The following is a 14,318-nucleotide window of genomic DNA, read 5'->3' as shown; positions in this document are numbered from 1 at the left end:
TTTTTGTGGTAATTAAGGAATAGGGTAAAAAGAGTAATTAATAATTACCCTATAGAATTGAAGAAACAGGCTTGTTTTGAAATATATTTGTATAATAATAATTTAGGCATTGACAACTTCAAATTTCTCCATTCTAGGGAGTTTTGAAGGGCGACAATTTTCCTGTTTGAGGGTACACTACTCTATTTTCGATCTATATTAGGTGAGCAAAAGAGTTGGATCCTCTTCATTTCATGCATTAAGTGAAAAATTATCGGTAAATATTGACAACACACTAGCTAGAAAGACATATCCAAATATAGTTTTGTTTTACACAACAAATGATGTACATCAATAAAACTCTTTATTATTAGAAATCTAGCTCTTTCAAGCTTAATTCATGTCAAAATATAGATTCATTTTGTTTTGTTTCTTCGTAACTGTCTCAGAGTTAATTAAAGGTGCATTTTAGGGGACGGAATTACGGGCTGAGCGCGACTGGACTTGGCCTGGATCCTGATCGAGTGTCAGCAAATCTAGATTTTTAGCTTTCCATATGGCTGGCTACGATGCCAATTTTTAGGTCTCATAACTCTCGCTCTGGTTCTCCGTTTTCAGACAATCTTATACCAATGGAAACATCTCATGATGAACTACAATTTAGTATAAAGTTTCATCCAAAACCATAACTGATTGGCGAAACAAAGGTGACTTAAAGTGGCTGCTTGACCAACTTTGTCTGGTGATATAGATTCAAGTTCTTCGAGTCCAAATAAATTAAAAGCCGTGCGTATAGTACAGACGCGTGCATTTGCAAGCAAAACTAGGTCTATTAAGTCAAGTCCTAAATACCATGCATCGGGCTGACGGTACATTCAATCAGGCGCAACTCAGAGATGAAGATCAATGTCCAATTTATCATCTACCGGGGGCTCTGGGGGGTCCATCTGATCATCTTGGGTCATCCACGCCTTCCGATCATGAAGTGCCCTTCCAGGATGGGCGATGGCTCTTGTGGAGCCAGTTGAGTGTAGGAACGGTCCTGATCGAACTGCATGGAGATCGAGAAGCGGGATGGTCGTTCTGAGCCGTTGATGACGATGATCGGTCTCCAACTGGGCCCTCCTGGCGCTCCGTCGTTCTTTCTTGTGGGCATTCTGGTGGCCGCCCAATGCTTGAGAATTGGAGAATTCTCGATTGCAGTATTGGCACTCGAACCGTCTGATGACCGCATCGCGTGGCACTGCCACCGGGGACTCGTCACAGCCCTTCATGGGAAAACCAAATAGCTTCATTTCTAGCGAAGAAGAACACTAAATGGGTATACTCCAAACACATATACATATATGTGTGTATATATAGGGAATTCCAAACCCAGAAACAGAGTTCTTTTGATAACGACAGTTGTTCCCTCATGGAGAGCTAAGCTCAAAATTATGGGTGAAAACCTAAGCTAGATTCGAGGATCCATCTGATTGGCTAAGGAATTTATGTTCAAACTATTTTTTTTTTTTTTAAAGTATAAATAAGAAACGCAAGTCTAGTTCTCAATCTCTAAGTCTAAGACTCTAAAAGATATATATATTTAGGTCAATCATACAGGTAGACTTGTTTTTTCTTTTCTCTCTTTTTTTTTTTTTTTAAGAAACGATGATGTGAAGACAAAAGATGATATTTCAAAAAATTATAAAAAAATGTTCCTAGATATATGTAATACTAATACATATTCACGATTAAAATTCACTTTAATAACGATTTAAGACAGTAGCTTCTTCCTAACTTAAAAAAAAAACAATCGGTTCAATAAATTATTTATGTATGAATTAATAAATATGAACACAACACCTATTTTTGCACAGTGATTTTGTCCTAAGGTTGGAAGATCAATGGTAGCACTGTTGAGCTGGTAATGGCTCATGCAAAGCCAAGACCTAGGGATGCCCTATAAAGGAACGTTTGGAGTTACCTACGTATTTCTATATGATCTTTATAATTAGAATGTTGTCATATTAGTTTTTTTGTTTTTATTTTTTTGGTTAAGTAAAAGTTCAAGTATTATTTTTTAAAGTAGCCCAAGTCAAAATTTAAGTTTAGATTTAGATAACGATTTATATATATGGATAACAAGTATAATATATACTTTTCAATTATTTATCATGAAAAAACTATATTAATTAACGCTTTAATCTTGAAAAATTTTTATACGAGTAATTAAGTAAACTTAAGAATAACTTATGAAATTCATAAAACTGATCAAACAAAAAACTTTACATCCACTGATATTACAAGTGATTGACCCGTAGACTACCATCCAAATGTTAGTTAATTTGTATTAGTTTTGCTTGGCTTCGATCTCCTTAAGATTGTGAATAATAATAATATATAATATTACCCAAAACATTGGTGTGCAACAATCTGCAAATATCCATGACGCAAGCAATCTTCCTGTGTCAGCTGAAAGGATGATGAGGGTATCAAATGCAATCCCCAGCCATAGGCAACTTTTTTGTTATAGCTCCCAGCTAATAACAACCATTCAAAGTGTCCTTGTGCAGCAACACAAACAGGCCCACTATTACTAGCACCTACACATTTTATGCTTATCCAATTTCCTTCAAATCGTCCTTTATTTCACGCCCAGAAAGCCATCTGCAGGAGCCTCTCTCTATCTATCTGTTCACATCAACAGATTCCTCCTGCAGAGATTATCTATCTATCTATCTATCTCTACACATACATACATATACATATATTTATAAGGTAAGCAAGCACAGGGTTAAATTAATATTGGTCCACTACTAATCAATCAGCTTGGACATGTATATTCATCAGAATTAATCGAAGGCATTATGGATGGAGCAGGCAGCAGGGAGCATGTTTAAGACAAAGGGGAAAGTGGCTGCTTCCAGACAAGAGAACGCTGACGAATCGAATCACATCAGGCTTTGCTTTGCACTATATATATATATATATATTAGTACTTGATAATTAACTAATATATATATATATATATATCCATGACTATTATGAGTCTATGTATGATGCTTTCATTTCAGTAATTAAATCCGATCGAGGTGGTGGGGGAGAGAGTAATCTAATTCAGATACGCTAGGTTTGTTGTTTTCTGGGTACGTTGTGTACGTACCTAGTTTAATATTCCAATTCCAATACATATCCACCCTCTCCACCAATCACAACTCGCCACGCCCCGACCAACCTTTTCCTTTCTTCCTTTCTTTCTTCTTTTGAGTGAATTCCCACTGTACAACTTTGATTGAGTTGTTTTTAATTAATTGGTAGAGAGTCTAATAATAAGTGGACGTAATAAAAAGAGTACTGGTGGTGGTGGAGAGAGCAAGTGTCTGCCGGCCGGAGAGGTAGGTAGGTGGCTGTGGCGGAGAGGATGATTAATATTTTACGCACAGTTATTAGTTAATAGTTGACAAATTATAATGGAGCTATCCTCAATTAACATTACAATTCACTGTAACAACACTAATTATTTTGCAAAGCAAAACCCACTGGCACCGGCACTGGCAATCAAAGAAAACTTTGTTAATAGCAGTCAACAATTCAATAACGACATCTCAGCCATAAAGTATGGTTTATCATATATATTCATTCATTCATAAAGTATTGCAATCTCCGTTGTTGCAGCCAAAATTAATTCGTTCAAAGTATAATTAATAATGATTATTTAAATGGACTCGTCTCCGTGCTTAATTATTTAAATGTTTTTTAATATTTTATATCGGCTAATCAATTTAATCCTCGAAATTAAATAATATAAAGTTTTGAAACAATTATTTTTCAAAACTATGCTTTCTGTTTACTTCACTTAACCTTATCATGTCACTTGTCAATTCGATACTAAAGATTCCAAATATATAATTAAATTTATATCAAAATTCTATCATTTCGAACCCTTAATTTATAATTAAATTCTATCATCTCAAAATTCATGAACTTGCCAATTTTGATTTTGTAGGTTTACACTTTTAGTTTTAGATACAAACTTTACTAAATTACACTTTAATTTACAGATTTTTGGAAATTGCAAGATCTTAATTCTCCTATTTTTAAAAGATCGTAGATCTGTCCCTTTTGGGAAATTACAGATCTACACCTATATTTTCATGAAAATTTCAGATTTACCCCTATATTTCCATATAACTACATGTCTACCATTGCCTTCGATTAATTTCATCTAATCTTAGACAATATATTTCCTCCCCAACTTGACCAATTAAGTTTCTCTTTAGATTATATTCTTTCTAAATCATGACTCTAGTGGATCATATTTTTTAAAAGTCTCAAACGATGAATATTAATAGATCATGTTTTTTCTAAATCACAAGTAACAATGTAACGGCCCGTTAGTGGGCCTAGGAGATTATTGATATTTTATTTATGGAGATTGAAAAATTTTGCTCTATCAAATTAAATGTTAAGAAATATTTTTATGTGACAAAATTTATGTAAATAAATTATGTATTAAATTAATGTATTGGGCTTTCGAAACTTGGGTTGAGCCCAATAGGAGATTTTATATATTTCAATTGTTGTATGGTTGTGAAGCCTATTGGGCTTAATGATATGTTGAGGCTCTTTGAGTGAGCTAATGGAAATGGGCCATTATGTTTAATTGGGCCAATGAATTGGGCTTGGGGCCATGTTTTTGTATGGGTGGACTTTTTGAATTGAGTTTAGGCCCATGTGTATAATATGAGGGATGAAATTAAATGGAATTATATATATATAAATGTATTTTTGTATTTTGGGAAAAAAAAAAAGAAATGAAATGCAAAATACAAAATGACCAAATGGTTCTTGTTTTATTGAAAAATATGAGGGCAATGTTGTAAATTGCATAATGGGTTAAATAAAGAAAATGAGAAAGAAATAAGGAAAATGAGAAATGTCCAAATGGGGCATGAGGATATTTTCTTATATGTGTGTGAGGTGAGGGGCATAATAGTCATTGTGGGGGGTAGTAGTTGGGAGAACATCATCTTTTGTCTTTTCTTCCTCTCCCAATCTCTCTCTCATGGCCCTCTCCTCTTCTTTTTTTTTTTTCTTCTTCTTCTTCTTTATTTTCTTCTTCTTCCATTTTTGTTGCCTATTGAAGCTTCAAGTGGAGAGGTCCAAGTTGGGTGCTCTTTTTTTCTTTGGGATTCCATCATCAAGGCAAGTTCTTCTTGCACTCATATTTTTATTTTGGTGCAAGCATCCTTCTTGTTTCTCATATCTTTTGTTGCAATACTTCATTTTTATGCTTAGCTAAGTTGTTATGTTCATATCTCCTAGAGGTGTTTTTAAAGCTTGAGTTGTGTGGGTTGTTTCTAACCTTTTTTCAAAAGAAAAATTGGTTTCTTTTAATGGCTTCATTGAGTCTTGTTCTTGGTCTCTTTGGGGCTTGTTTTCCCATTTTTATTTCATGGAATGACAACTTGGGGGTAGGAGATTAGCCATGGTTTGTTTTGGGATTGTTTGGGGGTCATTTCATGTGTTTGTGGGTGATGAATTGACTATTTTTGGGGCTTAGTCGACTCATTGAAGGCCTATTTTCTCAGTTTTTCAGTGCCAGCCTTAGCCCAGTCAACTAATGGAGGTTCATGAGTCGACTCATCAAAAGTCAACTAATGTCTACCTAAAAGTCGACTAATGAACTTTTTTCAACATTGTGCAGGTTGCGCTATTTTGAGCATAACTTTTGATATAAAACTCGGAATTACGATCCGTTTGAAGCGTTATAAACTAGACTTTGAGGGATTTAATTTGATATATAATATCATATATTTTGGTAATAATTTGAGTGGGACAAGGCTTTCCTTAATCCAAATTAAGCATAATTGTTAACCTAAGTTGCTAATTGCTTTCTCTAGCATCATTTAACCCTCCAAATTGCTAGGAGGTGATTGAAGATATACATATGTGCATGCATGGGCTCATGAGTGAATATGTTATTGGAATGTTTAATTGTGCATGATGTCCATGATGTGTACATGTCTCTAATGGAACATGTATAATATACTTATGTGAGTTTCCATGAGCATAGCATGGCATTATGATATGCGCCCTATTGCTATTATTTTGGCGCGGCAGCTATGTTCCGCAAATGGCAAAAGAAAATGATATCCTAAAAAGCGCCTGATGTGGGTGAGGTGGCCATAAACCCGGTAAGTGATGCTCGACCCAATGAGTGGCAAATTGATTTTGTATATATATATATATGTATGCAATCATGCATGTGAATAAATAGCTTTGAGAGCTAATGTGAATAAAGAGCTTGAGAGCCAATGTGAAGTATGAAGATTTATATATTCATGAGAAATGAATTGATGCATAAAATGCATAATGGCAATGGCATGGGAATGATTTTATTGATGGGAACTAAATGGAAAATGCTACCCGTACTTTGAGAGTAGGGTTTATTTCACTTTGAGTTATCAATACCTTAACCTTATTGCTTCATTTGTTGTAGTATATGGTTGCTTATAGAATGGTTTTATAAATGAGAATTGAAATATGGGTTTAAATTGTATTGGGGAATCAGGTGTACTCTATTTTGTTATCCATCCATTCATTCATGTTTCCAGTATTATATATATGTTTACTTGTTGAACCTTATGACTCACTTTGAAATATGGGTTTAATGAACCAAAAAGGAAGTATATATTTTTTTTAAGATGTTGTTGTCCAGTTTAGAAGGCATGAACCCAATGGGTATTTAGATGTTGGGTAATGGTCTTTCTTTGGCTCTAAAGTATTCATGCCTTCATGTATCATGCGATGGTTACTTCCTTTGCTATATACTTGGTAAGCCTTGTAGTTCACGTTGTTTCTTTTATCATTCCAAGTAATGGAAGATAGTTATTTTGGGGCGAAATCATATTAGATGTGTACAGAGATGTCCTGACCTCAAGATTCGTGGGTGTGTGTTGAGGGCAAGAATTCGAGAGCTTATTGTATTTTTTTTTTAAAGCCTTAATGCCTTATTATTTTCAAAAGTATAGGCGATAAGCCCAAAATGATGATGTATAGAATGATATGTAAATTATTCTGGCTCCTAGTGTTGGTGAGCAAATTCGAAAGAAATTTTTTTTTAAAAATTTGAGTATCTATATCCATCTTGAATGGACCTCCTCTCGAACTTCTTGTGCTAGTGAGAAAATCCGGGAACGGGCCCTAACAAACAAGTCCTAATGAATAATATTTTTTAGAAGCCCACAATGATGAACTTCGGTGGATCATACTCTTTTAAGCTTTGAGCAACAAATCGTAGTGTCTCAAACTTTGACAAATTGACCTCAAACAATTTCAAATTTTCTTTATATGATTCAAGTGTAACAAACTTCGATGTCTCAAATTTTGATAATTTAATCTCAACAATTTTAGATTTTAAATGTAAGAAATCTTAACACCTCAAAGTTCTTCAATAACATTCAAGTGTAACAAAGCTCGACAATTTTGGATTTTTTTTATGTAACCCAAATGTAACAAAAACCTTAATACCTTGAACTTTTTTATATATCACGATAGTGTATTAAACTTTAGCCAGTTTCATCTTTGTATCATGATTTGAGACATTGAATATTTTCATATCTAATATTTCGAGGCTTAAATGCCAAATAGGTAAGACCTTTTCTACTTTCTTAATCCAATTATGTTGAATTGAGAAAGTGGGAGAATTCTAATGATGCTTAGAAATTTGGAACAGTTGACATGTGATTAAGGCCCATAATTCTAGTTAAACTCAATCAACAATCTACATGGAGATGCAATTAACATTAGTAGATAATTATCTCACAGGATATTATCCGACATATTTATCTTTAAATGAAGTCAAATTCTAATGATCGAGATTAATTATAATTATATATATTATTCACTTAAGATAAAATCTTATATATTAAGTTAATCGAATCTAATTAAAAGATGAGCTTGTTATAAAAATAAGACAATCCCAATCACAAGTTAATTATGCTCCAAATTATTAGAAGGACCTAAATTCCTTAATTTATAAATAAAGACCCCCACAATCTACATGAAGATCATCTTTTCACTTAATTCAAATCAAATCTTCATACCTATGATTTTGTCTTAGGATCTCTTAACATCGTTTAACTCAGTAACTCTTTCCGTTTGTTAAAAATATTTAAATTTGAAAGTCCAGGGATTCCTATCTAGTGCAAGGAAACCAGGTCTTAACTCTCGTCCGCCTTATGGGTAGGGGTGTTCAAAAAACCTGACAAATCGTGGAAATCGACCAAACTGAACCACACTGCACCGCACCGCGCGATTTTTTGAGATAAACGGTCCGACACAGTTTGAGAAATCCTCAAATCGTGTGGTTTACAGTTTGAGAATTTCTTGGTTCGATTTAAAATCGAACCGTCCGAATATAATGTAATAATAAAAAAATTATAAAATAATTTATTTTCAAACCAGAAAAATAGATCTAGTAAACAGATTGTAAACAATCTGTTCTATTTATATATAAACAATCAAACAGATTGTTTTTACAAATTTGTAAAAACAAATTGTTTGTATAAACAAATTAGAGATTGTTTATACAAACAATCTGTTTGTTTATATATAAACAATCAAACATATTGTTTTGTAAAACAAACTGTTTGTTGTTAACAATCTGTTTACAAGTTGTATAAATAAAAGATTATTTTATTTATTTTGATTTATGAATTAAATAGTTGATGAAACAATTTATTAAATCATGAAAATCGCACTACGAAAATGATTGAATTAATATTTTGAACAAATCGTGAAAATCGCACGGCAAAATAAGGTGCGGTTCGGTGCGATTTCTACTCACCAAACCAGACCGCGCGGTCTGTCTTGATAGAAAAATTGCACAAGCAGTTTGACATATTAAAAATATCAAAAATTAACTAAATCGGACCATGTACACCCGGGAGAGATACCTTCGGATTGATGTGATAGGCTGTGAGGCCCAGATGGTGGTTGGGCTTCTCTCTGACTAGGATCAAGCCCAATAGTCTCCACTTAGTCCAATCCAGGGCCCCGGACTATGATGCAGGATTTTGTTTTGTTTTTTATTTTTATCTTTTGCTCTTTTGGGCCACGGCCAGTTCCAGTCCTAAAAGATGCAGTACATAATATTATTTACAAATTTTAAAAAAGGCCCCAGGCTTTAGTTAACTCTATATTTCAAGAAATTCCTTGATTCAAACAAGACCTTGTCCGGCGAGGTGGGGTTGCAGACTTTAGGTAATTAAATTTAAGAAATGTATTAAAAATACATCTAAACTATTTAGATATATATAAATAAAAGGCATTAATATATTTGTATAATTCTTTTTGAAATTTAAATATATATTAAAAGTATAAATACTATACAAGTAATTCACATCTGTATTTAAAATTAAACTATAAATAGAGCAATCAAGTACAACATTATTGTTGTAACATGTCTTCTGTGAGATTTTCTTGGAGGGCCTTTGAAATTTTTCTAAAGAAGTCAATTTGAGATTGGGAGAATGTTTTCTCCCGAAAGGGTTTTGAGGAGCCCAATCACCCCAAAGACCAGGGCAAAGACCTCAGTCAATCTTTCAAAAACCCTTCAGGGGCTCTCTTTTAAGGCTTGGCTTACTAGGCTTCGAAGCCTTTCGTGAGACACGTCTTCCACTGCTTCAATCGGTATTGTTTTATGCAACACGACTTGCCCCCCCCTTCAAGTCACCTTCCTTTTGGAGGCCTCTCGGGGGAAAAAGTGAGGGTTTCTCACTAATGTTCTCTCAAAACCTAACTCAAGGATAGCCAAACACCTTTACTCGAAGGGTCGTACCATGTGCCCTCGTGTCATATGTCATGGCCTGCCATATGTCTTAGTATTTTGAAGGGTATAAATATCCCTCTAACTCCTTGTATTATTACGAATCTTTCTTTTGAATTTGAAGACTTATTTCTGACTCTTTAATATATACTATTCTGAATACCTTATGTTCTTTGGGAAACACCATCTGACACTCATCTGCATTGCACCCGCATCATTTGGCAATATAATTATGTTTGACTTAGGCATCAAAAGATTTGCGCAAGAGAAATTCTCACGTGTTTCCTGATTGCCTTTTATCTTGCAAATCGGAAGACCCAAACCAGTTGAAGACCCTTCCGCACAACTCCTTCTAGAGCCTTTCTGTGGTTTCTTACACCGATGACCCTTTTCCTTTTAGAGTCGTTTGGGTGACTTTTCTGAGCAAATCTTGTTCTTCTGTCTATCTCTGTTGATTTTTTGCCAAGCTTTCCTGAAAGAAATAAGTTTTAATTATTGTATTTCGATAACAACAATAATATATATTAAATCGATATCCCTAAATTTAAACCAAGTACAAACACTTATAGCAAACAAACACATATATCAAAAGTTCAAAATACCATCCCCAACTTGAAACCAAAGACAACATAATATAATTACATATCAGTCAAATGTTTTAAGCTTATAATTTGTATCATAAGTTTGATTCAATAAAATTATCAATCCAAAATTTATTCACAGAGTTTAAATAAAATAGCAAAGGGTATTTTAGTATTTATTTTATTAACAGAGTTCTGTAATCTCAAAATAACCAATTTGTTTAATTAATAAAATAGATAATATATATAATATTAATAAAACAACATATATATTCTATCAGGCATTCTATAAGTGTCAATTCTTTGAACTTTTTGTTGTGTTAGGTAGCTAGCATGCAGGTTCACCTTTTTGTAAGCTTTTTCTTTCACCCATTTCCACCTTTTTGAGGTTGGCTTATATAAGTTCAAATATCAAATTTTAGGTATCTTCTTCATGGCATGACCTAATATTGTGATCCCCAAACTATATGGGTTAGCCAATCTCTTTCCTTGGTTCTAATTAAGTTCCTAACTAATACTAAGATATATATATATATATATATATTATAAAACTCAACACAAATTAAACTCATCCAACCCAAGACAAGCAAAAGTACGTGCAATCTACAAATTAAATGATGAAGTATCCTATTAATTATGTGAATTAGGCCAAATCAGTCCCGATCACAGGCATGAATTAATTAAAATACTAACACGATTAATGTTGTCTGCAATAGATGATTCTACAAAACCCAAGTTTAGACAACACATTAATTGGCTAAAAGGATATTATGCATTATAATGCACGTATGGCTTGAGAATCAGCTCTGCCTTTTATTTGATCAGCACTTCACCTCAAAGGCAAGCAAATTTAATAACCAATAAAAGCCAGCCTTGTGCGAAAATGCCTGGGAATCCCTGTCCTTTAAGCAACCTTTGTTCCATCTCTCCAAGCAATTCTAAAGCCCTTTTCTCTTACTGAAATTAAAACTAGCATCTTCTTCTCCTTCTTCTTCCATTCACGTTCGTCCCGCAAATCAAATTAACTCTAGTCTTATCAATGGCAGTGACACATGCTGATCTTGCGCCCAGACCTCGGGCCACTGATCTGGGCAGCAAAACCGGCGTCTTTATCATCGTTTTCTCGATCCTCCTCGGCCTCTCATGCTTCATTCTATGCCTCATAGCTGAAGCAACTCGCTCTGAGGTAATACATATATACATAGATATATATACATATATAACCACAAATTAGCCATCGACATTGAAGAATATATGGAATGAAAAAAATGCGTTGTACTTTTAATTAACTGTGGCCGATGAACCCTGCAGGCGACATGGATGGCCACAAGTCAAGAAGGTAAAGGGAAGGGATACGAATGCACATACAGCGGCAGCGGGAAGATGCCGTTGCTGTGCGCCGCCGGCGCCTTCCTCGGACTCGCCGTTGCCATGGTGACGGCTCATGTGTACATGATGGTTGCCGTGAGCCAGTCGCCTCCTCCGGCTTTGGTCACCTGGGATCCCGTCTCGGCTCCGGCAAGGACCCTCACATGGCAAGCCGGCTTCTTCTTCGTCACCACCTGGTACGTTACGTTACCTTCTCCTTGTTAGATAACTATTCAAATTCAAATCTAATTAACAGAGATTTGATTTCTCGTAGGTTTTGCTTTGCGGTGGGAGAGATATTGCTTCTGGTAGGACTGAGCATCGAGTCTGGCCATCTCAAGGACTGGGCTAGCCCCAGGCCGAGCTGCCTGATCATCAGGCAGGGGATGTTCGCGGCGGCCGGCGTATTCGGGCTGATCACAGTCTTCCTCGCCGCCGGCTTGTACACGACGGCGTTGCGAGCGCAGAGGCTGTTGCAGGAGCAGGAAAATGTGCAGCAAGAAATGCTGGAAGCCGCCGTGCTGCACGCGTCGCCGCCGAGGTCGCCGGCTCGCGGTATCAGAGCCGTGGCAAATGAGAACCCCGTAGCCGGAGAAAGCCTGAATGAGCAGCCATTGTCGCTGTATTTATCGGTGTTTAGCAAGCAGCCCAGTTGGGTTTGAAAGCCATGCAGGGGTGGGGTGGGGTGGGCTATTGGTGCCTATGAAAACGTAATCTAATTTCCCTTGTAAATAGAGAAGAAAATTATTGTTCTCTATTTTGATTAATCTCATCAATGTAAATGGCTTAACATGCTCTTTGTATAGCATTACATATATATGACTCTTCATTTTGACACACATTAACTCTAATGACTTTTCAACTTTATGTAACTTTCAACTCTTCAAAATTTCTAAACACATTTCAAATTCTTCCACATGTCACACATGCCTATAGTCTAGTTTAAATTCTACTAGCCCGCCCCCCTTAAACTATACTATTTGTCATTCCAAGCCTTGTCTTCAATTTCATGAATGTGTCTACTCCAACGCTTTTGTATTTATATCTGAAACTTGGTCTTGAGTCTTACAATGTTTCACAATTACTTCTTGTTCCTTGAGTAAGTCTCGAACAAAATGATACTTGATTTGTATGTGTTTGCTTTTTCCAACAAAAAAAAAAAAAAAAAGGGATTTCCTTGCTAAAGCAATTGCATAAGTACTATCACAATAAATTTTTGGACTCCCTCAAGATTGGTTGAGCTCATGCAACACCCATTTAAGCCACAAAGCTTGAGAACTTGCTAATGCTAAATAAATATACTTAAATTTCTGAAGTCGAAAGGGCCACCACTTGTTGCTTCTTAAATGCCTATGAAATTACTCTCAAACCAAATGTAAACACATTACCCACATCTCTTACTATCATCATGGTTGTCTTCCCAGTTGGTATCACAATAACCAATCAACTTTGGTTTTTCTATCTTGTGATAATAAATCCCATCATTGATCGTTCTGTCAATGTATTTCAAAAAAAATTTCCAGCTTCCTAATGAGATTTCTTTGGTGATTATATGAATCTATTGATTAAGCTAACTACATATGTAATTTTTGGTCTTGTAGCTGTTAAATATATTAAACTTCTAACAAAACCTCTAAAAAACATTGCGTCAATCATCATCCATGCTCAACTTTAGTTCAACCTCAATCGGAGTAGAAAGAGGCTTAGCACAATTCAATCTATTTTTTTTAGCAATTTTTTGGCATATTTATGTTGGGCAATAAAAATTCCTTCATCACTTTGTTTAACTTTCAGTCCAAGGAAAAAAATGAAGAAGTCCCAAATCTTTCATTTCAAATTCTTGCATCATACTTGTTCTGAAACCTTCAATATCATGAGGATCATCACCTCTAAAAATTTAGTCATTCACATATAAGACAACAATTAACAATCCTCCATGTGCTCCCTTTTTGACATTTAGTGTATGCTCAAATGGATATCGACTGAAACCATTCTTTAGAAAATTAGCATCAATATGCCTATACCAAACTCGTGGTACTTGCTTTAAACCATAAAGGATCATCTTCAATCAATATACCTTATTTTCTTTTCCTTGTATGATATAACTAGCTAGTTCCTCTATATAAATCTCTTCAAGAGAACAATTCAAAATCGTAGATTTAACATACATTTGAAATATTTTTAACTATTTTTGTGCAACCAAAGCAATTACCAATTGTATAGTTTCAAGACAAGCAATTACTAGGGAAAATACCTCTTGATAATCCACTCCATATTTCTGCTTATACCCCTTTACAACTAAGTGAGCATTATGTTTATTCACTTTTCCATTTGAATTGTATTTGGTTTGATAAACCCATTTTACAGGAATTGAAACGTTTTCTTTTGATAATTTAACAAGATCTTACATATTATATATTTTTGTGAATAGCATCAATCTCCTGATCCATGGCCAATCTCCATTTTTCTTTTTTCACAGCATCTTTAGAATTTATTGGATTAGTATCAACAAATAAACCACAGTGAGAAAAATCATCTTCCAAATTTCTGCTTGTTGTCTCATACAATTCTCTCAA

General features: G+C 34.8%; 2 protein-coding genes across 2 annotated transcripts; one reads left to right on the top strand and one right to left on the bottom strand.

Annotated features, from left to right (window-relative positions):
- Positions 1-869: 869 nt before the first annotated feature.
- Positions 870-1,274, bottom strand: LOC127799206 (zinc finger protein 11-like). The gene has a single exon (XM_052333019.1). The coding sequence runs from the start codon at positions 1,272-1,274 to the stop codon at positions 870-872; it is 405 nt and encodes a 134-aa protein (XP_052188979.1).
- A 10,090-nt stretch (positions 1,275-11,364) lies between these two features.
- LOC127800511 (uncharacterized) lies at positions 11,365-12,439 on the top strand. Its single transcript, XM_052335161.1, has 3 exons — positions 11,365-11,560; positions 11,686-11,939; positions 12,017-12,439. Exons 1-3 carry the CDS (start codon positions 11,414-11,416, stop codon positions 12,402-12,404), a joined length of 789 nt encoding a protein of 262 aa, XP_052191121.1. The 5' UTR covers positions 11,365-11,413; the 3' UTR covers positions 12,405-12,439.
- Positions 12,440-14,318: the final 1,879 nt, after the last annotated feature.

The sequence above is a fragment of the Diospyros lotus genome, chromosome 4 (genome assembly GCF_014633365.1).
Source record: "Diospyros lotus cultivar Yz01 chromosome 4, ASM1463336v1, whole genome shotgun sequence".
NCBI classification, from domain to species: domain Eukaryota; kingdom Viridiplantae; phylum Streptophyta; class Magnoliopsida; order Ericales; family Ebenaceae; genus Diospyros; species Diospyros lotus.
The sequence above is the reverse complement of the archived record's forward strand: the minus strand, read 5'-3'. Positions and strand labels throughout refer to the sequence as shown.

What these genes read in the sequence shown, in the direction of transcription:
- LOC127800511 (XM_052335161.1), top strand. Translation starts at nt 11,414, where the DNA reads ATGGCAGTGACACATGCTGATCTTGCGCCCAGACCTCGGGCCACTGAT. An exon ending in CTGAAGCAACTCGCTCTGAG is followed by an intron (nt 11,561 to 11,685) that starts GTAATACATATA and finishes TGAACCCTGCAG; the next exon opens with GCGACATGGATGGCCACAAG. An exon ending in TTCTTCTTCGTCACCACCTG is followed by an intron (nt 11,940 to 12,016) that starts GTACGTTACGTT and finishes GATTTCTCGTAG; the next exon opens with GTTTTGCTTTGCGGTGGGAG.
- LOC127799206 (XM_052333019.1), bottom strand. Translation starts at nt 1,274, where the DNA reads ATGAAGCTATTTGGTTTTCCCATGAAGGGCTGTGACGAGTCCCCGGTG.